This window comes from Tinamus guttatus, unplaced genomic scaffold (genome assembly GCF_059628265.1).
Source record: "Tinamus guttatus ecotype Peru unplaced genomic scaffold, ASM5962826v1 Tinamus_guttatus_pri_ptg000012l, whole genome shotgun sequence".
Taxonomy (NCBI): Eukaryota; Metazoa; Chordata; class Aves; order Tinamiformes; family Tinamidae; genus Tinamus; species Tinamus guttatus.
In genome coordinates, this window is record NW_028288546.1 from 1,866,920 (window position 1) to 1,891,301 (window position 24,382).

Sequence of the window (24,382 nt, forward strand, 5' to 3'; positions counted from 1 at the left end):
CTTTGTAGGCATTTTTTTCTGAAGCTAGTTTTTCCTTCATTGCTTTCTAAAACATGTGCTCAGGAAAGCTGACACACACCTAAGTTTTTCCCAGGGCTAAAAGGGCTTCATTCAATGCCACAGGAGCGTCACCTCAGCTCTGCAGCAACAGGACAAGCAGACTTAGCATTTTGTGAATTTCCATCACTGGGGCCAGTAAAGCCTTGCTTTCTCAAACTTCTAAATAAAACCTGCATCACAACTTTCTTAGGGCTTGGTTCAAATTTCTAGTTTTCTAGGGACACATGAGCTAGTGACCCAGCCTCCAACGTGCTCCAAGAACAGCTGGCAAGTCTGAGAGAGCACATTTAGTCCTTCCCTTCTTTATACAGCATCACAGAATGGTTGAGGTTGGAAGGGACCTCTAGAGATGATCTAGTCCAACCACTGCTCCAGCAGGGACACCCAGAGCACGTGGCACAGGGTGGCATCCAGGAGGGGTTTGAAGATCTCCAGGGAAGGAGACTCCACAGCCTCTCTGGGCAGCCTGTTCCAGGGCTCTGTCACCCTCACAGGAAAGAAGTTCCTCCTCACATGAGATGGAACTTCCTGTGTTTCAACTTGCACCCCATTACCTCTTGTCCTGTCACTGGCCACCACCAAAAAGTGTTTGGCCCCATCCTCTTTACATTCTCCCCTCAGGTGTTTGTACATATTGATATGATCCCCCTTTTTTGATTTTAGAATTTGATTTATTTTATAACTTTACTGTTCACTCTTATGTCCAGGAAAGACGTCTCAGAGACAGAATTTGCTGCTCCATCTGTGTTTCACCCAGTAAACCCCTAGTCACATCTTGACAGAAAAATCACAGCTGTGTGGTAGCAGCTGTACACGTTGCTCCCTGAAGCTCTGGGCTGGACATAAGGGCTCCCAGGCTCCCCTCACCCCGTGCACATTTTCCTTCACAAGAAACTTGCTCAGTGTCCGCTACTGCGGGATGCTCGAGGACCAGCAGATTTGCAGAGTTGCAGGTCATCCACAAGAAGCAATTTTCTTCTGCACAGGCCAGTACAATTGTCCACAGAGAACACCGGAGTATTTAAAAATACTTAAGTAAGAAAGGCAAAACCAAACATTCTTATATCAAGCACGAAGCAAAGGTTCTTTAAAACTCTTTAATTACATATTTCGGGTAAGCACAGACAATACAGTAGATTCCCCGCCACTGAATATTTACACTCCTTTTCCTAAGCTTGAGCTGTTCATTAAGAGCGTCTCTCAATCAACATTCTTGTTCAATCACTTTCCTTGCAGAGAAGGATGCCGGAATAGAGCTATTGCAGGAAACACCATTCCATCAAGGCATGATTTTGCATGTGGTCCCCCCCCGCCCCATTAAAGATCTGTCCACTAGTTCAAGGTATTTTAGGAGAATTCTGGCTTCCAAGATGACCTGAAGAATGCATTAAAACCAAGCAGTGCGTCCAAGTCCTAGAAATACTTAAATCAATACCAATAATGCATTTGTGTAGAGCTGGAATTCTTTTTCACTGGCACTGCCATTGATGCCTGATTTCTGTTAGGAAAGCTTAACACCAATTTTGTTTTGTTCTTTTTTCATTAGCCTTTGTGCCTCTTTCTCCATTTTCTTTCGTTGTTGTTCTGCTGCTCTCTTTTCCCTTTCTGCCATCTTCTGCTGCCTGCAATTAGAGGACAAAATGAATTGCTAAAAACAGGAGTCCAGCTGTGGGTATAGTTATATCTTAAATTTCTACCAAAGGCTATTATTGCTATCACAAACAGAGCCTCAAAGTCTTCTGCAGTTACACTCAGAATAGTTGTTATTGTGATAGAATATTTGTCCTTTGCTCAGATTAATCTAAGTAATATTTCTTCAAATATTTCACCATCTAAAAGCCACTCCATTCTGGATAATTCAGAATAAATGAGTCATTACGAGTGAAGGACAGTTATAAGGCTTAGAGCTATTCAGAAAAATCCATTTAGCTGTAAAAGCAAAACAAAACCAAAACAAGCAAAACAAACACAAAATCACACTTATCTCTTCAAATTTATACCAACACAAATCAACTTACTTAGAACACTGAATTTTCTCTCGCTTTTGCCTCAAGAGGAGGGATAAATGACTATCCTCTTTGTAATTCAAGTGCTACACCTTCCTCATTATCAGATGCTGTACTAACTTCTAATATTCCCTTTCCCTTGTCCAGGATCTGTAATAATGTACTCTACCGCTCAGGACAGATATACAAAAATACCCTTTAGGAAATAAAAGCTAAAGAAAAATCTTCAGCTGTGTATGCTTTATGCATTATTTCTTATCACTGCTATCAAACCACAGACATCACTACCTGCCAGCTCAAGGGATCTGGCTGCAGAAATAGCTTTCAGTTGCAACAGAGACGTAGAGAGCTGGAATGAGCTCACTTTATTTCCCCCTCTGCAGGTAGAGCTCATCACTGCACAGCACAGGGGCAGTAACTGCATCAAGTGACCGACTGCAGCTCTCTCCTCTGTTTCCTAAGCATCAGGAAAATAGTGCAAAGAGGCCAGTCTTGATCTGGATTCATTAGATAGATGAAGAACCTGCAAGGCTGCACATGCGAGATGGCTCAAATATAAAACTGAAGCTTGAGTAATTTGAAAAGGTGACATTTAACACAGATTGAAGAAGAATAAAAAGCTAAAGTAATGCACAAGGCAGTTAACATACCAATCTAAATTAGGAGTGTATTTCCACTCAAATGTGTGATACACACACAGAATTAGAAGTCATCATCCCTTAAGACAACCCTCTTTGTAGACTCCCAAACACTGCCAATCTGGGCCTAAGAAACCCAGAAATATTAGAGGTATAAAAACTACACAATAAGAAAGCAGTGGAGGGAGAAGAGATTATGCTTATTTAATAGCTTTATGGCTTCCACTAGTTCACTTGTAGCACTATAATTTTTCTTATACTATATTGTTGCTCTGCTTTTATGGAGGTTCATTTGCACCAAGAGCTAAATCTGCAGGTATGCGAGCACCTAATTCCTATTCCCACTGCAGTTTATAGACACTTCCCAAGACATGACCTGCTATTCTGCACGCCACAAAACCAGCCATCCCCACGGCACACGGCACGGCTGGCAGTGCAGCGGGCACAGCCAGAGACCTGCCACTTCACAGCAGGTTTTCTTACACCCTGTCCACATCCAAATTGCCACAGTAGAAGAGGTGACAAGGCAACACGCAATCAGGCATGTAGAGACAGTGAAGTTCCATTAATCAAACAAACCAACCCCAAAAAACCAACTCTTCATTTGTTTTTGTGGAGGGAGAGAAGCCACAAGCTTTCTTGCACAAGCTGCATACCACAGGGCATCGTCTGCACGGTGGAGATTCCTGCAAGGGGTTTTCATGCCCTCTGCTGGCTCAGCAACACTGTTGGACTCCAGGAACCTGCAGATCAGAAGGGGGCCCTCCCTCTATCACATCTCAGATACTGGTAAATATTTAGTGTAAATATTCATTTAGTGTAACAGGTAAAAATGCTTTTAAGGAGTTTACATAAATAAATACCTTTTTCCTAATAGTTTACTTCGCTTCTTGCTTAGCTGATCATTAACCAAGACACTGATTTCCACTGGCTTCCTGTTCTCAACATAAAATCACTATCTTTCAGGCTCAGAAAGTTTTTGTTTCTCAGTAAACTTTCTATAATGAACTATGTCCATATGTGGCTCACTCCTGGGGGTTCCAGAGCAAGGAGAATTGACTCTCAAAAAGAGTTGAATGATGTAAGTTGCTTGTGGCCGAAAAAGACATTCACCCACTGATATTAATCTTGCTTTGCATTCAGAACGTGAGCTACACTCCAAAAAAAATAAATTTCCCACTGGTTAGTAGAGGCAGAATACTAAAGTACAAACTGTATAAAATTATAACCCAAAGTCAGCAGAAAGATATTCTTAATCCCATGTGTTTTGAATTACCGTATAATTCTGAACAACTGATGTATGATTTCCTGTAATTTGCTATTTCTCTTAAACAGGAAAATGGCAAAAAAGCAAAACAAAACCAAAAAACTTAAAAATTTACACACACAACTTATTTTACACATAGCTGCTTACTAAACCAAGCAGCAATTAGCTTAACTATTGTTCCTGCTGAAAAACTCTTCACTAGTATTAGAGAATCTAACTTGAATTAATTCTAGAGAAAACGAAAAGTCAAATTACTGCCCCACACTGATCTCCCACCAACTAGAAGGAATTCCAGTGCTCCAAAGCAAAGCAGACAGCACAGACCTCTCGGGCAGCAGCAGCCTCCTCCATTCTGGTCTTTTCCAGCATTTACCTGCGCTTGGGTTTCCAGGAAGGCCAGGGCCTGCTATACATGCTTCAAGTAATATATACATAGACCTTCTGCTATTTAAGAAGTCACAGCCCATAGTAGCATGATCACCACTCCAGTCCTCTACAGAGGATTCAAATCTAAGACAATTTTGAATATTAGCTGGGCACCAATAGGTATCTAGACATACCTAACTAATGGAGATCCTTATTTTTATGTTAAAAACACTCACTCCATTTTTGATGAGCACTGCTGGAATAATCTTCCTATTAGCCTTCTCTGGAGGTCTAGGCAAACTGTGTGCAACAACTATGAGTCTAAGAGCTTCAGAGCATTTCATAGGCCAAGAAGTTTGTCTTTTAGCGTTAGGAACAGACTTGAGATTCCCTAATGAATACAATCTGTTGAAGATGGAGCCAGGCCTACCAAGTAACATGAACTCTTACATGTTAAGCATCAGAAATCAAATACATCAAGGTCTCTACTCCAAGAGAGCTCCTAAACCCAGAAGATGCTTCCTATTGCTCTTGCTAAAAGCCTGACTGCATTTTCAGTTACAGAAAAATGTAGTAATCCGAGTGACATGTCATAAATTAAACAACGCTTTGATTTCACAGCTGGGATACAACCCACAGTGGCCAGTTGTACCAAAGCAGCCATTCATAGCTGGCCCAAGAGGTCTGTCATACACGTGGCTACGGTCCTGATCCTGCTCTTGCTCTGTTTACTTGTAATATGAGTATATGCATAAACAAGTACATACCTGTAGGGGCGCATATATCTGCATATATATATATATATGTGTATGTGTGTGTGTGTGTGTGTGTGTATAGATATATACACATATGTATATGCACATATTCCTACTGCAACAAGTAGAGAATTGTCCCTCTCCACCAGTAACTCTCAGAATTAACCACTTGAGGTGCAGATACAATAGTTTAAAAAAAAAAAAAAAAAAGTTTAGCCTAATAAACTGATATTTCTGAAAACAAAGTCTGGATGAAACTTCATTGCTTCTACTGCATGAGAGATCTCCGGAAGCCTAAATCTGAACATCTCTCAGTATTGCAGAGCATGAGCCTAACACTTGCAAACCAACACACCCTTCACCAACTCAAAAATCCACATTATTAAACTTTATACTCCATATATAAGTTGGCACATGTCCATACCAGCTTTTAGTAGCTACTTTTTATATGACAAGTCCATGCCTGGGAAAGGTTAAGTTCTTGTTATTTTCATTCTTAAAACAATTAAGCCCTTCTAATGTAATATAGTACTGTTTTAGCAAATTAGTGTGGAATCCATAGTCAGCAAAGTAGTTGTAGTTCATTTTTCAATTCAAAAAGAGGGGAGGGAGGTGTTACTGATGCACCAGAAGGAAAAGTGAAAGCTCAGTGTACTGAGCTTCAAAAATAATCTCACCTGCGCCTGTCGATATTGCTCACAGAAAAAAACACCATCCTCAGAACAAGATGACCCCAAAGGGATGTCATTCAGACATACCACATGATTTGTACCTCTGTGATACATTAGTGCAAGACAGAACCTGAAACAGTTTCATTAGTGGGAGAGAAAAAACAAGATGCTGACTAGACTGTGCAGCTGAAAGTATCAGATTCAGTTCACAGAAGTACTTATCTGCAGCTCCATTTTCACAAGTTGCTGCCAGGCAAGCTTGGCAGCAGCAGAATTAGTAGAGTTTATCAATATTAATTCAACGGAAGCTCACCTGCAACATCCCTTTCCTCTTACTCTTTTTAAGAAAGTAAATTTCACATAAAATGCTACAATAAATAGATCAGAATCCTTTCTGCAAAATACTTTTTCTTCAAAAAAAAAAAAAAAAAAGAAAATTCTGTAATTATTTCACAATTGTCACACAGACCACAGATTAATGATTTTAAGGCTGAAGTGGAAGCAGATTAATGACGTTGGAGCCATCTGATACAGATTCTCTGATCATGTAGCAAGCAATTCTGATTTGATAACCTTGAAATGAAACTTAACTGAGAAGAACGGGATACAAGAACAAATGAGGTATCATACTGATTTTCTACAAATCATTCATTTTGTATACAAGCATTTTAGGCGAGCTAAGAAGCACAGCATTTCCAAAGGACTCCAAAAATATATTTTCTTATCCCTTCTTCTAATCTCAAACATTTTTTAGTTGATAACATCAGGTTATGATCTTTAAGGACATTCAGAAGTATTTTGCTTAATGGAGTTGAAATATATTTTTACATAGTGAAATTTTTAAATTTAACATTCCCAGTTCTAGTAATTCTCAGATTTTCTCCACTATTTGTGATACTTAATCAACTGGATTAGATAAAAAATGTATTCTGCAACTGCAGCAGTTATACTGCTTTGTCTATATAGAGACAAGATACATAAAAGTAATTTATCTTAAGAATTGTTTAGCCTGGAGCAAAGCAATACTGTGTTACCCTATTTTCATTTACCTAAGAACTTCTTCTGCCTGCCAGGCAGCATCTTCCTCTTCTTCCCAAGCATTAGTATTTTCTTGCCAGGTATCCAGGTCTCCTAATTCAGGCTGAAACAAGACAAATAAAAGCTCTATAATCACAGGCAGGATATCTGAGATAAAAGCACTTTTGTTTTTAAATCTGGGGCTTAAGATTTCCAGAAACCTTTGACACATGACAGTGCTAGGTGATAGCACAATGACAGTTTTCTCATGTTCCAGTAATGACTTTTTTCAGCTTGTTGTTGGTATACCTTTTTGGATTCTTCACTGCTAGAGAAGGATGGATGAAAATACTGAAATACATTTTTAGGAAAGGGGCAGTAAATTGAGCAGATAAATTATTTGCTCATCTTAAGAGATTTCTAGAAGCTTAATGGACAAACCAACATGTACATTCACTGGTTTGCCCTACCGAAACTGTTTGAGTGCTGTCTTTATTCAGAAGTCCTTTTCAAAATCATTTTCACTATGAAAATAATTCTAGCTCTTATCCTAAGGCTGTTTTATCCTGCACTGTTTTGTGCTCAGACCCTTCTGTGCATCGCATTAATGTGTCACAATGTTAAAAAATATTTTATGGCACTTTGTTCAGAGGCAGTAAGTTCAAAACCTTGGATATATTTTTAAGGAAAGAGCATACAATGAAGATGGAAAGGTAGGTTGAAGGCCGTATTAAAAATAAACAAACAAAAAAACCCACAAGCTTCTACTCATATTGAGAACTTACTATGCAAAGTCCCAAAAGCTTACAGTCCATCATTTTAGGAGATGTGCAAATACACAGGTGTTCAGGCTTCCTACCATTCTATCCCCTAATCTGATAAATTTATCAGTAGAATAAATTAGTTAGGAGCAGCTACATTTTTGGTTTGAACAAAATACTCAATTTTAAAAACATTTACAATATTTCAGCTATTCGCCTACTCTCCTTAGACCACCTTCTTTCTCCTAAGGAGCAGTAATTTACCTGTCAAATGAAAAGTCAGTATTTAGAGCATACTTACAGACTGGTGAATAAAAGGAATATCTTGTGTAGCTGCTAATCTGCTAGAGAATCCTGTGTTTCCCTCTGGGATCCCAAAATTTAAAGGCTCTCGTTTTTTAATAACTATCTGAAAATATTCAAAAAAGAAAAAAAGAAAAAAAAAAAAAGAGGAAAACTGTGTTAGAGCACTGCACACACTCCTTGGTGATCAGATACCTATGAAGGGTTCTATGCAAACTCTGCACTATGTCTCGAATCTGCTCAGGAGCCCAAAGCTACACAGCTAAATCAATTCATAAGTAGCTGAAGTAGCTGAATGCAAAATACCAAAGACACCCTTTGCCTTCATCCCCCTGCCCCCAAGCCAGCTTTGCCTCAGGTGACACGGAGGTCTGTGATTGCATCAAGGCAGAGCAAGGGCAGAAAGAATTAAAGATCCAACAGCCACTGCTCCCAGCACTGGTTTAATTTTCCAGTGACACATTCTCCAGCAGAAGTCTGATCTCCATGATATTTAAGGGTAAGTTACTCCTCGTGGGGATAGCATTGCTCAAGCAGCTAAACTGCTCTGGAACAAGAGCTATCTCGGGTACACAGCAGGGCTGCTCTGCAGACAACCTCAGTTTCAATAGACAAAAGGTAACTCACTAGTGCATCAATGGCTTCTGTACTGGTTGAGCTGAAAAATAAGCACTAATGCCTCTCCTGAAAGGATATTTAGCAAGTTTAACATGGTTGCTAAGATCATGCATCCCTTTTCTGTCTTAAGCTCGAAATATGAGTGTACTCATTTGCTTTGATTAGTCTCCTTCCTGGCTGCTTCCAAAAGAGGTAGATCCACAGTTCTCACTGGACATTCATCTGGACATTACAAACATAAGCAATAGCACAAGCAGATTTCACCTCAGACCTTGAGAACACCCACTGCGAAACTACAACCACAAATTCCAATTTAAAAGTGGTAACGGGATGGAGCTGTAAGGTATGATCTTTAATATGTCTGCAGGCAATCCTGTGATTTGTGTGCTTAAACTTAATCAAAACCACAGAATTTAAGAATGGACCCTTCTTGGGTTTTGGTTCTGTATCTGAGGCTCAAACTGTTTCGTGTCATGTCATAAAATACAAAAGAGAAGTCTACCTCTTCCCCACTCCTCCATTCCAGATTTTGTAATTCAGTTCACAGAATCCTGCACATCCTGAATCTACAAAACACTGACTCCAGCATAATCTCCACTTCATAGGACCACAGAATCTCTCTAGTCCAAGCAGCCACTCAAAGTGGGGTCAGCTTTGAGGTGAGACCAGGTTACTCCAGGCTTTATGCAGGTGGGTCCTGAAAACTTCCAAAGATGGAGACTGTGACCTCTCTAGCCAACCTGTTCCAGTGCCTGGCTGCCTTCATGGTGAAAAATGTTTTCCAAATGATTGAAAACCACACAGAAGATAAACTTGTAACTAACACATGTTTAAATAATATTTTTGTAGTATTAACACTATCGTGGAGATTGTGCGCTTTTTTTTTGATCCTTGAAGACCTAGCTATTTTGAAACACCAACTCCCTAATGCCACCCTCCCAATGTAACTTGGTGAAACATCAAAATTCTCCTTTCTTAAACAGCAGCACAGCTACCTCAAACACAGGTAAGCGCAGGAGCTGGAATGGATCCTTCAAACAGCGGAAAGGCACGTGCACAAGTATCTTCTTTCAGAGGTTCTGTTCTGGGAATTGAAAAATTCCAAAAAACAGAAACCCAGGAGGGTCCTTCAAGTTCTGTGCTATATTTCCAGAAGATTCAGACTATGAAGTGCCTTTTAAGTTTCCAGGAACATTAAGAGCAAAGACTTACGTGTGAACTAGCAGCACACATTTCCAAGATCTCCAAGATTTCCAAGAAAGATTTCCAAGAGTCAGGATTTGCAACTGGACTATTCACTTGGACATCAATATCTAATCTCATTTCAGGAGGGCAGTTGAATTTGCCCAAAGAATCTATTTTATGATTTACTTACAACTTATTTTAAAGCAAAGAAAACATTGGTTGTAAGCTCAATACCTACTTTTTGAGTTTTTCTTATAGTTGGTGTCATGTCTTTGAAATAATCAGGTTCCATTTGTTCCAAAGCATTTTGTTGAGCAGCCACATTACCATTCCCACCCTCAATTTTCACACTCGTAGGTGCATCTTCATCCCATGAAGACCAGTCTTCTACTTCTGGCTAAATATAAGTGAACAATACAAGTTATTAGTATTTGCAAATAAAATCTTGTATTATTATATATTTCTGAGACAACAGGATTGGTATAATCACTCTAATAGTTATCCTACAGCTTAAGCAATTACCTGTTTGGGAACAGATGAATAATCCACTGTGGTTGGCAAGGTTATTTGGTCTCCACTTAACTTTCGCCCTCTGCCAGACCTGAAAGAAAAACGTAGGATTCCTCCAAGCTCTGAAAACATGAGCACTACATTAAAAAAGAGAGGCAGTCTGAGCACAGAACTACTGAAAGCAGTCATGACTAAATCATTAAGTGTTTAAACTACCTTAGCATTAGCTACTGCTTATAAGAGCCTTGCTAAACAAAGGAATTTCATCAGCAGTAAGAGTTTAAGGAAACGTTCATAAGAATTTTGAAGTGTGATTTACTTTTCATATTTCCTACGGAGCCTTACTTTGTTTGACAGTTGAATGCAGACTGTTTGTTTATAGTCAGGTTCAATTTTTGATCACCGTGCTTAAGAAACAAGCACTACAGATCTATATTTGTTCAAGGATAAGCAGTTCCCCTGGAAGCTTTTTGGGAAACACTTCTACTGGTCTTAGGTGTTAAGTTGTGTTTCACAAGTCATATTCTGAGCTTCTTGATTTGAAGTTTCTCTAAAGTCCTTTATTCTTAGAAGTCTAAATAGAGATTATACAAAAAAAAAAAGCTATACAAACATGCAGCTTCTATTCAATACATGCTTCTACTTACTTAAAGAATACTGTTTTAATGAAGGTATTTCAGCAATTGTATCAAACAGTTTTAACTGAAGACAAACACTCATACATTATAATTAAGACACTGTGATATTGCTGCGATATATACATATATGTGAAATATACTGTGATATATTACAATGATAATGAAAATATATTTAGTTGACATTTGCTGTATTTTAAATCCCTATGACACAAGGGAATGAAATTCACCCTAACACTCCCATGTTTTCTCCAGGAAGCAGAGCGTCCTATAGCATGGCAGGCAGAAAAGTGGCCTTATTCAGTTTGGAAAAGCAAGATTTACTTATTACTACTGACAAAAACACATCAAGGAAACAGCTTAGAGTGTGTATTCATTATTTTACTAGTATATAACATTCTACTGTCTATTCAGAACCATTCAATTGTTTGTAATGGTACCTCTGCTGCACACAGGTGAGTAATTAGATAGCACTTTTTCCTACTTGAACAGCAACAGATGTCTTCCTTAGAGATCAGGTGTCTGAGGTCAGGTTTTATTTTCAAGTTTTATGTCATTAACTTCAATTGATAAAATATTCCATTAAAAAAGAAAAAAAAAAGCTCAGTTTAGGGATAAAGAAAAAAAATTAACTTAATCTGACTAGATTTTAGTTGATTCCCTAAAAAAAATTCCAAGCTTAAAAACCTTGTCCTTTAAACTTATATATATATATATATATATGTAAGTTTATATACACACTTTTTTCTAATACTGCTCTAAACCACTATTTCAGTACTTTATATATATTTTCATATATGTGCACATACATATATATGAACAGTTTACATTAGCTTTCTAATCTTGAAGGAAAAAAATGGTCTACGCTAAATAGCTTATGTGAATTTTATTTAACATGACATATTGATTCTTGCTCTAAAGGCCAAATCCCTCAAGACCTCCTGGTTTTCTTTACCTTTACTAATGAGCAGCCAAATCTTTACAGATACTAGTTTAAATTAGTTGTGAATTTAAACAATATAATCTGAATAAGCATTTGCTCATTTCCATTGAATACTAATCACATTTGCTGCTTTATCAGACATACGGAAATGCAGTGTTATGTTACAAGAAATCAAAATTTGCTAAACTATGCTTTGAAGCTGACACAAAACAGGAGAAATACCTGTGGTTAATGGACTGAGAGTCTGATCCACTGATTAGCTTGTTGAAGGATGGATGAAAATTTGAAATCTCTCACTAATCATTGTTCAAAGAACAGTTCTCCTACTTTTTTACTCCCAATCAATTCCTCAACTATTTCAATAATTTAGTTCTTTCCAAAGTTTAGTAAGAAAATAGTGTCTGTGCACCTACTAAACAATTACCTACTTAAAAAGCTGTCTTAACACTTTGAGAGATTAGAGGACCACAAGTTTTAGAAATTATAATCAGTGTTTTGACTTCTTTTAGAAGTTAAGCAGCAAGTATGCTTAATTTAATTTGGAATTTGACTCACAAAACTAAGGCTTACATCTATACAGCCGTATGCGTCATTAAAATGTAGCCTTTTAAAAGTTAAATAGATCCACATTGAATTTATTAGTCAGCTGAAAGCTTCTTATTCTTGGAAGAAGTCAAGATGAAGAGAAGATAAATGGTTCAGATGCTATTTTGTGTCATGTTTTGGATATCCCTTAACCTCAGTGGGAAACCAGCAGTCTTCATACACAGAATGCCTTTTTCCCAACCGTTGATTATGTAAAACAACATCTCTTTTGGCTAACGAGAAGTAAACAGGAGTCCAGATGTCAGCACAGTACTGAGGTCTAGCTCAGTTACTGCTGAACACTACTACTACTATGTTTGTAGGCATGATTCTTGAGGGCTTTTTTTGAAAGCTATTACAAACTACACTGTCATTTTCATAAGTTCACAAATCAAAAAATAAGAACCATGTTGTAGGCAACTGTTTTTTGAGAAAGTAGGATGAGAGTCAGTTATACTTAAGAGTTAAAGGTTAATCATTGATGACAGAGCAGAATAATATATTTGTTTATTTATTTGTCAAATACTTTTAAAAATTTAGAGAAAAGCTTGTCTTCATGTTTGTCACAGGACAGTTTGAAAGGGTGAATTTAAACCCTGTCATAGCTATTTATAAAGCATTCCTCACGAAAACTGACATTCCACAAAATACACTGATACTTATAACAGTCTTTTGAGATTCAAGAGAATATGCAGACTCAAGAATGAATTTGATTTAGTTTTATTTGCCTCGAATGCTTGGTAACTAGCTGAAAACACAACTATGAAAACAGGTGGGCACATGTAGTAAGAAGGAAAGAACAACAAAAGACCTGCAGTTAGAAAAAAAAAAAAAAAAGGTTACCTAATCATATAAAACATGTTTACCTGCATATTAGCTTTTTAATGAAAGAAAGCACCGCTGCCAGGCAAGTACAGATTTTAAAGAGCCGAAACTGTGTTATGGCCATGGTGAGAATCCCTTCCTGCAAAAGAAAAGAAGTTAAATGTTGAGCACGCTACATCTTTACATTGCTACCAAGGCCAGTTTCCTTACTTGCCCATGAGCAAGGAGCACTCCGTGCAAGAAAGGAGGAGAGGTACCTGGAACGGAGAGTCGCCCTGATTATTTATCAGGGCATTTCACTGATGTAAGTTATCAAAGCACCTAGTGTATGTTAAAGAAACAGCACAAAACCAAAGATAAAGCCATGGTTAAAGACACTTTTAAAGGGGAACTGTTGGCAATCAGTTCTCTGTACAGCTGATCCTTTTTAGACGTGAACAACTGCAAGGAGAGTAGGCTTACAACCAGTGAGAAGCTCACATTTGCAAGCCTTGCATATACCAATTGTACATTTTTAGGACACCACTATCAAGTCAAAACCTAGAATTGGCTGTTTAAAGTTTCCAATGACCTTAATAGGAAATGTGTGATGAGAACACATCTTGCTTATTTTAGAGATTGGCATCACTGAAAAAAATCATCAAGAAAGAAAGATTCTGTTGATCCTGTGCATGCCGCAGCACAAGTTAATCCCCTATGTCAGTATTGCTGTGCCACACCGGATAGAGGCAGCAAACGGAGCCAAGCAAAACTTGATCTTTGGGTGAAGTCACTTATGCTGGCTGCTCTTTTTCAGCATCAATTTGATCATCTAGAGAACTTACGTTCAGCACATCACATTACTCCAACAGATCCCCTCAAATATGCATACACTAAGTCAAAATAAGATGCTGCAGTTCTGAGAGCCTTTCATCTCTTCTACAGGTGAGTATTTGAGAGGGAAAAGGAAGAAGTTAGGCTAAACTAGCAGCTTACATACACATCTAGACTTGTAACAACGTTTTCTGCTGCGAGTTTAACATACCTCCTGGTGAGAAGAGAAGACAGCCCTGTGGCATTTTCCTCAGGCCATGAGTATTCCACGGAAGGACAGCTTGATTTCAAATATGCTGTGGTATTTAAGCCACTTTTTATACTCCAGGCTTTAGGTTAGGAAGAGTCAGGAAGGTGGATCAACAGGTAGGCTGCTCCAACACTGCCCTGAGGATTTTATTAAAAGGTACACAAGGGGATTTGTGAGCTTCAGAGAGCTTTGTTTCTTTTTAGTCATTGATGCTCATTTGTCTGACAACATAACTAGTATTACATGTTGTAGTAACATGGCACTGTATTACTATATTACAGATAAGAAATTTCTGCCATGGAAAATTCAATGGGGACACCATCAAGCAAACAGGCCTTTCCACAGCAAAATAAAAGGCTTAAGTCAGTAAGTAGCCACCAGGACACAGACCACACTACCGAGCTGCAGCTGAGGAGAAAGGCCTCATAGGCCACCTTCCACCCCAGCTTCAAATACTGCCTTTGCCTTAATCTCATTTCTCAAGAAACCACAAAACAGACTTTCATACAGGAGTTGACATCAAATCGGTTTTGCATCTAAATGAAACAGGAAGCAGCCAAATTTCCCCCAAGGAATTAAGAGCAGCAGACACCACCAAGTACATTCAGTAGTTAACTTTCTTTATCCTCTGAAATATGCAATTTCAGTGCTATCTGGGCAACAGAAGAACACATCAGTCAAAAATCTGAAGGATTTAGACACCGAGGAAAAATAGCAAAGAACAATTAGAGTGAAAGTTATCTTTTCTGAAGATAGGGTTTATCTCAAAGTAACATCAAAGTGACAAAGAAATCGTTACTTTAAAAAAAAAAAAAAAAAAAAAAGGCATAGCTAGAAGCCATCCAGATGGCATTCCTGGTATGAAGAACAGGTGACCCATGGAAATCAGAATAAAGGTCTATCTTTTCTGAAAGGAAAGCTGTTCAGAGTCTTGCCTCATCCTGTTTAACAAAACCTTCTGCTACCACCCTTTTGTTGCTGGAGAAAGGGATGGAGAGATGGGGGAAATGTGCTCAACAGCTTAAAGAGTGAAGCAATATTTCCAGTTTAGCCAAGCCAGCTGCCAACCTGACAGTCCAGGCTGATCATTTATAAAGGGAGGGCTCAGGAAGAACTATTGATTGAAAGATTGGTTTAGGGAGCAAACACTGCTAAAGTATCTTCAAAATTAAGCCCAAACCTGCAGGACTGGGAAGTCTATTAGCCTGGTGCAGAACTAAAACTAAACAACAGTAAAGTGTGTCATTTATATACAAAAGACACTTCTTCAATTCACCTCTAGCTAATATATTTTTTCTTGATGTTGAGTGCCTGCTGTATTGAATTTTCAATATAAAATTAAACAAGAAAAAGAAGAATCCATACGAAAAGTCCAGCCTACTGACCCTGTTCAGTCTGTTCACTGCTGACAGAGGTCGGCCACCAGAAGTCAATGTTTTTTTCCCCATATGTAGTTATATTGTCCTACGTGTCATTCCCTTACCAAGGGTCAATAACTGCCTTCATTCCCTTCCCCACAACATGCGGAGGATTCCTTCCTGCCCTGCACTTCCCATGTCTGATATGGCTATTTCAGAGCTGTGCTGAGACAGACACAATTCCACAGCACATTTGCATGAGTCACTTTCACTTGAGGTATAGCAAAGCCAAGACCTTCATGGCAGCAGATACTGTTTTGCCTTCCCCTTTGAGTTTGTTTGATTTTAGTCTTCCCTATTACATTAAGCCTTGTAACGAGGAATTGTAGGATACACAACCAGAGCTTTGGAAACAAGAAGCCATCACCCAGCCATGGTAATATCAGCAATATCACTCCACTTTTAAAAGTACTTGCAGCAGCATATCTAGCTTTTACACTGCCAATCAAGATATGAAGCAGTAAAGCACTAATTTTAGCAATATGCTAGAAACTATGTAAGAAGAATTTTGAAACAACTCCTTGGATTGAGATTAGGACAAATGAAGAATTCATGTCTCTGTCTGAACAGGCACAGGAAATGCTGGCATTACTGTTTTAACTCTTCCGAAATTATGCATAGGTGCAAATGTTAAAGGAATCTAATTTCTGATCTTAGGGCAAACTTGATTCACCTCACACCATGACACCAGACTTGTTAAGTGAAACCATTATTGTTCTTCTCAAGCTGTCAGCCTTTCTCCATCAGCTAGAAAGGAAGGACACAGTCATGTAGCCTATCTCATGATTAGGTAAAACTGAACAGAGTAATACTAAACGTGAGGACCACAAGGTTATTTTCCTCCCATAAGTCCTTCCCTGATACTCCATTTCATAAGAAGCTAGAACTACAGGAGTGAGGCTAGACAGAGCTTTGCTTCTCCCATTATTTAGACCAAAGTAGTTCTTCTAATGTATAACATTTACCCAACTCACTATCAACTAGAATTTTTAAGCTTCAGTACAACAAATTTTATTTATTTATTTTTAGTTGGAATTCATGTCCTAATTCATTTCCTATATTGTACTAGTTGACATAGGATACTCAAATTTAACAGGACTTCAACTTAGTCAGGATGACATGGTTCATACTGCCTTCAACTGGTAGAAAGTCACAGCAGCTGTTTACACTGAAGATGAACACAGGCAGGATGAAAGCACAATAGCAGCGAGATGTTAAATGCATTACAAATAAGACAGAAGAAAAGGCAACTTAGTCCTGAAAACATTTTAGAGATCAATAGAGGAAACACAGTAAAGGGAGGGAGAGTTATGAGATGTACTGAAACATTTAGACATTTTGACAGCTTGAAGCACTGGCAGCTTTGGAGCTCCTGGCAGCAGGGACTTGATCCACACTAGTGGACAAGGGGTTTGTGCTGCACATGCAAGGGAAGTGGCGAGGGGGCCACCAGCAGGACCCCGCACAATCAGGACATTGCTGCTCAGAGAACCACTTCCTCGTTCGTTTTTTAAAATCTAATTGCACACAACAAATACCAATAAAACAATATTTAGACAGAATAAAAAATCAAATAGGAAGTTACTTTGTAGTACCAAAATTGTTAATCAGTCTGAAGATAACCGAATAGGTTTGCAAGAAGACACAAACTTACCAAGATCAATGGATGGACATGAAAACTATTTATTTTCAGGTACACAGACACTCCTGCAAGTCAAGTCATGTGTACATCAAGATGTACAAAGACTTTTTTATACTAAAAAAGAAGAGGGGGAGAAATATGATGCAGGAGCAGCATTCAGTCAAGTATTGAAAGACACAATCTGCAACTCCTGCATTTCAGAAAAAGTCCAGAATAGTCCTTTCTCCTCTTCAAGTTAATTTATTATTATTATTAACTCACTATATAAGCTTAATATTGGCAGCACTGGAGAGTTAAAAAATACCATCTCAATGTGTTTATCATTGAGTTTGATAAATGGGAAGCTTAAACAACAGTGTGGCAATCTCGCAGCCGCAGCACTATATGGCTAGAAAGAAGAGTGGATAATGAAAGGAAGAACAGGAGGTGCTTCCTCCATCTATCCACAGATAGGTGGTTTGCATGATGTTAGCAAAACCCACCATACTTTCAACACTAGTGTTCCAGCTTTTGGTGCAGGCATCCTTAATGAGAAGTGATGGGATAGGTGGGAGACACAATTGTTCTTCGGTTTTATGGAAATGATTTAAGGCATCCAGAACAAATAAATCTAAGAATGGATTTTGAGATTATTAGGGGCTGCAGAAAAGAGCAAAATCCAGGGAAATGTGCCTTTGTCTCTCCATTCCTAAATTATTCCTAGATACTCAATACTCAGTTTACTATCTACGGAGTTTTTGTTTGTTTGTTTGTTTGTTTAAATGCTCTCCTCCTCGAGCCATAAGACCACTATGGTAATACCATCTCATCTCGTCTTTTCCTCACCAATAAACTAAACATCTCCCACCTCAATGACTGGAATTCCTTTCTGCTCTGAATCAGAATAAGCTCTGCTCTTCAAGGAACCATTAATTAAACCAGAATATTTATACCCATGGGCTGGGCACAGTAACTCTGATAATCCACTGCCTGTATGTGCTACTGCCTTCTGAAAAGTCAGCAGAGAAGGAAGCAATGGAATCACGCAGTCCTACCACTCTACGCTATAACTTAGTGTAGAGTTATAACTATAACTTAGTCCACACTGTCATGAAGTCTTTAACATAACGCACCCATTCACATAACCTGCTTCATAACCCTGGGGAACTTCTCAGGCCACAGAGCTTGAGCTCAGGAGACCCCAGTTCTGCTCCACTCTTTATTAGTCACCCTGGAATTAAGTTATCAGTATCTACATGGAAATCCAAGGACAATAAATTAACCCACTCTCGTTGTTACTACCATAAAGTCATCCTGTAATATCAGCTGCCTTTGCAAGCACCAACCACTCAGTGCTTCCAGCCAGGACACACTGTGAGACATGGCCTATGGAAACCTGCCCGGGACACTTCGCGATTTCTCACGTACTCGGAAGGACAGCAGCACCCAGCAGCCCGCCAGGGTATTTTTCACCAGACATGTAACTGAAGCACTTGCACCGTGAATTCCCGGCCACACGAGAGTGCTTCATCATCCCGCACTCCAAGCACGGCCCAGGCGTCATCACGGACACAGAACAGAAACCAGGCGCGAGCGCTGAAGTTTCGCACGAGCTGGCAGCGATTCTGGAGCCCTTCAGGGCCCGCGCGCGAGCTCCGCGGCGGTTCCGCCGCCCGCCCCGAACGGGCGCGGAAAGCTGCCAGCGCGGGCAGCCGCGCGGCCCCACGCCCCACAAAACACGAGTCCCCGCGGCCCCCACGCACCGGGCGGCCTCCCGGGCCCCACGCGCTCTGCCGGGGAGGCCCCCGCTCCGCCCCGCGCGCGCACGGAGGCGGGAGCGGCCGCCGGGCCCCGGCGCTCACCTGCCGCGCGGGGAGCGCCCCCCGCGGCGCGCGGGGCCCGAGGCGGCCGCTGCCGCCGCCGCCGTCCGCGCCGGGCGCCCCTCATTCAAAGCTCGGCGCGCGCCGCGGCCTCCCGCGCCGCCATCTCGGCTCCTGTCACCTGGGAGACGGGGCCGCCCCTTCCGGCCACGCTGCTTCCCGCCGCGCCGCCAACCGCCGCGGGGCAGGACGGGCCGTTGGGCAACGGCTGCCGGGCGGACGGTCCCGTCCCTGTCCCCCAGTGGCTCTGTCCTGGCTCCCGCCTCTGGCTCCGTCTTCCCGGACCGAAATCTGCGCCTTCAAGGGCGCGCCGTGTCCAAAGGCGGCCTCGGTGGCCAGAGGAATGCGAGCCGGGTCATCCGTACAGGGAGCTGGGATAAATAAGCCCTATGTAATCTGTGGTTGTAGGCGTACTCATATGCTATAAATGTAGAAGTTACTGAAAAGCAAATTGCTGCGGTGTTCTGTGAGAGGGTATTTCCTCAGCTGGCAGGAGGCCTGGCCAGTGTCTCCGCTAGCTCAAGTGGGTTCTCCAAAAGCCGCTTATGTGCGCGTAGGCGCCTCTGCCCTGTGTAACGTGTTCATTCCCTGGTTCTGGCACAGGAAGGTGCCAAGTAGCCTAGCACAGGATTTCTCTGAGCTCCACGAATGCTTCCCAACTGCATTACACTGTTAGATAAGCTCAGAGGACCTGGTAAGTGGAAACTGCCTACGTCTCACCAGGACTCCTGCCTCGCTTCTAAAATGCACGAAGTCCCTTGCAGATCCAGACTCAACCTCCCAGCTGCCTGTACTCGCTGCAAGTAGCTCTCACTAGGGACTCCTGTCCTGCCAGGGAAAGAGACCTGCATTTCACTTCTGGCAGCTAACATAGCAAAAACCTTTCTCACAGGATCACAGAACGGTTGAGGTTGGAAGGGACCTCTAGAGATCATGTCTCCCTGCTCCAACCTCCCTGCTCCAGCAGGGACACCCAGAGCACGTGGCACAGGGTGGCATCCAGGCGGGTTTGAAGATCTCCAGGGAAGGAGACTCCACAGCCTCTCTGGGCAGCCTGTTCCAGGGCTCTGTCACCCTCACAGGAAAGAAGTTCTTCCTCATATGGAGATGGAACTTCCAGGGTTTAAATTAATACCCAGTACCCCTTGTTCTATCGCTAGCCAACACCATCTCAGTCCTCTCTGATTCCACATCACTTTAAATTATATGGGCTTTCTGCCCAACTTAGCCAGCTCTAGTGCTCCCCTGTAGTGCTCCCCAGCTGTATGCTGGGTAGCTCCATGGTAAGGGAGGTCCTCCCAAACATGCAGTGTCTGCTCTTCCAGCCCGTGTGTGTGGAGGGAGGAAGGTTTGCTAGGAGAGTCACCGGCGGTGATGAGAGGGGTGCTCACCCAGGAGTGGCTTGGGGCAGGAGGACAGTGGCGTTTCCTTAGAGAACACATTGAGGTTTTGAGGGTTACAGTCTATATTCTCAATAGAGAATCAGCCTCATGAGAATGAAACATTTTAAAATTGTGTATAAACACCTCCGCTTAATGTAAAAACTACCAGATTGGCCCACCCGCGCTCTGCTCCTGAATGCACAACAGACTTGTATGAGATTGTTGCGTTAATGAGAAAAGAAAAACAGGAAACTGACAGACGGATAATAAAGAATAGCTATCTGCATAAAAACATAACTATGCAACTTCAAATTCAGGAATAGTATCAACATAACTTCAGTGCTAGAAGATATCTTTTCAAGGATGAGTATTTCTCTGTTTGAAAATGTCATTAACCTTTAGCTCTTTAATGAAAAGAATTCCTTTGGATCAGGTTGTTTTCCCCCCAAAAAGATCTTTTTAAATCGTATTTTTGTCACACTGAATATAATATATCTGTAGTAAACTACAAAGATTCTTATGGAATACTTTTATTTAAATTTATACTTTTATCAGAGAGATATAAGAGATTAAAAATACCTGTCACATTACCTAATACTTTGCAAGATTGCTAGTGTCACTTTATGCATCTTAAGTGATTTCCATCACTTAATAGATGATATTTCCACAAACTCTGGATGGATGCTATCCCTGATAACTCACATTCTGTCATGTAAGACATTTAATAACTTAATTCCTTTTATAAAAAAGAATGCAATCCCTCTTTCCATACTAATTTTTCTTCTCATATACTTCATTTACGTAATGAGTGCTCTCACTGTTCAGTCACTCATTAAAGCTACAAATAGCTAACTTTTTATCAAGTGTACATTTTCTCATTTATGCTATTGTTGCAATGTGGCATGACTCATACTTCACATTTGTGGAAAACCTTTTAACCTTGATTATTTGATTCTGGTCAGATCAGAGTTTTACAGGGTCAGCCACAGAAAAAACTTAGCAAAAATCTATCAATTCAAAAGCCTGAGAGAGCTGGGCCTGTTTGTTCCTCCAGCACTGTTTTTTCCTCCAGCACTTTCCTCCCTCCCTCCTCAGTGACATCTGGAAATACGAAACAAGGCAGAGACAGTGCAAGGCATGAGGAGCAGGCTGGGGAGAAGGGGAGCAGACCTCAGACCTCCCAAGGAGCTCTCCAGTGAACAGCAGGAGACTAATTTAGGTGGCAAGTGTGATCTGACCATCTTGAAGACAAGTTGGGAAGCCGTTTTCTCCACTGCCTTCTTGTCCGACCTTAGTTGTTTCTCTGGGGTGGAAAAATGGTCCTTCTTTGTGGTGACCTCTGGGTGCCATCTTTGGCCATCCAAGTTGTTCTGGGAGGACAGGCTAGGCTCCAAGAAGCTCCTGCCCAGCGTATGGAGGTGATTCTCCATGTGAGTAAGTGCAGGGGCAGAGACGCAGGATGGGTATGTGTTGCTCACAGGAGCACTTGCCCTGTTGGGCTGCTCCATCTCAAAGGTTTGGGTGCTGCCTTCAGCTGCAGGCTCGAGGCTTTTGCCAGCAGAAACCTGTTGAGCAGCACCTGCCTGGTCTGTGGGAGACAGAGCCCATCAGGTAGCTTTGAGGGGCCTTGGGAAGATACAAGGGGAATTTCTCTGTGGGACCAGGAAGCTACCAAGGTCCAACCTCTGGGTCACAGAATCACGCAAAGAATAAGTTTGGAAGAGGCCATTGGAGATCATCTCATCCCTCTTCCCTGCATAAGCAGCAGCAGAAGCTACACATGTAGCAACACAGCTATATACTTGAGCAGAGCTTATGGAAACGCAAGTCCCAGCCAGCATGCACATCCCACAAGAGTGCTCTTCCACAGGCGTTGACCCTCGGGAAGGAGGGTTTTTTTGTGAGGGTTGTCCTGAGCTGCTGGAAGGAGTTCCAGGAGAAAAACACTGCCCTGCTGTACTGAACCCTCTGCACCTTTCTGCATTTCCTCAGTTGCCTTCCACTCTCCAGTTAAACAAAGTGAACAAGCAGCCGCAGCCCAGCACAGTCCTCCAGGCATCCTCAGACCTGTGGAGCCATCGGTATGCTCCAGGAACGTCTCAGCCAATGGAAAAAAAAAGCAAGATTAAGTCCTCCCCAAACACAGCTATGCCATGCTGGATGATGAGCTCCACCAGAAGCATGGCCTGCACACACAAAGCCTTTGAGTTCAGCGTGAGGGGCTGCAAATGTCCTGAGCAGCCTTGAGTGCTCCTCATGGATGGATGTTTCTGTACCCACAGATGCAGCTCTTTAGCTCAGAGCTGAGATCATAGAATTATGGAATCACAGAATGGTCGAGGTTGGAAGGGACCTCTACAGATCATCTAGTTCAACCTCCCTGCTCCAGCAGAGCACATGGCACAGGGTGGCATCCAGGTGAGTTTGGAAGGTCTCCAGAGAAGGAGACTCCACAACCTCTCTGGGCAGCCTGTTCCAGGGCTCTGTCACCCTCAAAGGAAAGAAGTTCTTCCTCATGTGGAGATGGAACTTCCTGTGTTTCAATTTGTACCCATTACGCCTCGTTCTGTCACTGGCCACCACTGAGAAGAGTTTGGCCCCATCCTCCCTACATTCTTCCCTCAGGTATTTATACATGTTGATCAAATCTCCTCTCAGTCTTCTCCAGGCTAAACAGGCCCAGCTCGCTTAGTCTTTCCTCATAAGATAGGTGCTGCAGTCCCTTAATCATCTTTGTTGCTCTATGCTGGACCCTCTCTAGAAGCTCCACATCCCTCTTGCACTGGGCAGCCCAGAACTGCCCCCAATACTCCAGGTGCGGCCTCACCAGAGCTGAGCAGAGGGGCAGGATACCCTCCCGTGACCGTCTGGCAACGCTCCTCCTGATGCAGCCAGGATCCCACTGGCCTTCTTGGCCACGAGGGCACATTGCTGACTCATGGTTAAAACAAGGCAGCCTTAGTCTCAGCTCAAGGGGGAGTGAGGTGCAGACTTCATCATACCTTGTCATTCCTGGCCTTCTATACGTCCACCAGGACCATGCTGCCCTTGTTGGGGCTCAGCATGCTTGGACCCATACAGATTGCCAGATTGCTGGCATCCACATGGGTGCTCTTGGCGCTCTCACTCAGGCTTTGTCTCCTTCACCATTCCCCTACCTATTCTGTAGCTACAAATTAAGGAAAAGTTAATGGAACCTATTCTTTGTACAGCCGATTTATCACTTCCTTACTACCTCACTTCTTTCCCTCATGTAGTATTTAGTCATAAATAATTTTCTGTGACTTACATATGCAGCCTTCCATATGTTTCTTGTTAGGAAGTGAGACTTTCGTGCACTCTTACTAAATTAATAAAGATGGATCCTAGCCATGATGTTTGCATTTGAGTTAAAGTTCTCTAAATATTTGTATTTTTAGAACGTTGCTTTAAAGAAATAGGTAGCAGCCCAGTTTTGTTTGCGTATGTGCATGCATACATGTCTGTATAATTGAGTGATTTGCATTAAGATAAATAGAAGAGACAATTGCATATAATGAAAATATAAGGTAAAGAAATCTTTTTGGGGAAAGCATTTGGGAAGGAAAGGAAAAAATTCTCCCTCTATTTTAGGGAAGTGGGGTGAGAATCACGAAGCTGTTCTTTGTTTCTTTATACCTCACCATTTGTTAGAAAAAAATGTCCACCTACTGGTGAGATCACAGAATCACAGAATCCTTAAGGTTGGAAGGGACCTCTAGAGACGATCTAGTCCAACCCTCCTAAAATCTAAATCTTTCACTGGGTAGAATCACTGGTAATCATTAATGCCATCACCTCCTTCCCTAGGATGTGCAAAAATTAAAATCCTGATTTTGACTTTACCTGAAATTT

The 24,382-nt window shown here is 41.3% G+C and overlaps 1 protein-coding gene across 3 annotated transcripts; it reads right to left on the minus strand.

The window, feature by feature from the left end:
* Window positions 1-1,143: 1,143 nt before the first annotated feature.
* Window positions 1,144-19,157, minus strand: EBAG9 (estrogen receptor binding site associated antigen 9). Of its 3 annotated transcripts, none has more exons than XM_088523004.1 (7): window positions 19,110-19,157; window positions 13,187-13,284; window positions 10,170-10,248; window positions 9,886-10,044; window positions 7,843-7,950; window positions 6,813-6,904; window positions 1,144-1,682 (listed from the first exon to the last, which is right to left on the minus strand). In XM_088523004.1, the coding sequence occupies exons 2-7, from the start codon at window positions 13,267-13,269 to the stop codon at window positions 1,562-1,564; spliced, it is 642 nt and encodes a 213-aa protein (XP_088379130.1). In that variant the 5' UTR covers window positions 13,270-13,284; window positions 19,110-19,157; the 3' UTR covers window positions 1,144-1,561. The 3 variants fall into 3 exon arrangements, with proteins under 3 accessions (XP_088379130.1, XP_010224185.1, XP_088379138.1); XM_010225883.2 differs by lacking the exon at window positions 19,110-19,157 and adding an exon at window positions 14,170-14,342; XM_088523012.1 differs by lacking the exons at window positions 7,843-7,950; window positions 19,110-19,157 and adding an exon at window positions 14,170-14,345.
* Between the last annotated feature and the right edge of the window lie 5,225 nt (window positions 19,158-24,382).

Excerpts from the sequence above, each read along its gene's own strand:
- EBAG9 (XM_088523004.1), bottom strand. The coding sequence starts at position 13,269 with ATGGCCATAACACAGTTTCGGCTCTTTAAAATCTGTACTTGCCTGGCA. Across the intron at positions 7,951-9,885 it reads CTATAAGAAAAACTCAAAAA|ATAGTTATTAAAAAACGAGA; the intron begins GTAGGTATTGAG and ends GAATATTTTCAG. Across the intron at positions 1,683-6,812 it reads CAGGCAGAAGAAGTTCTTAG|GCAGCAGAAGATGGCAGAAA; the intron begins GTAAATGAAAAT and ends CTCTAATTGCAG.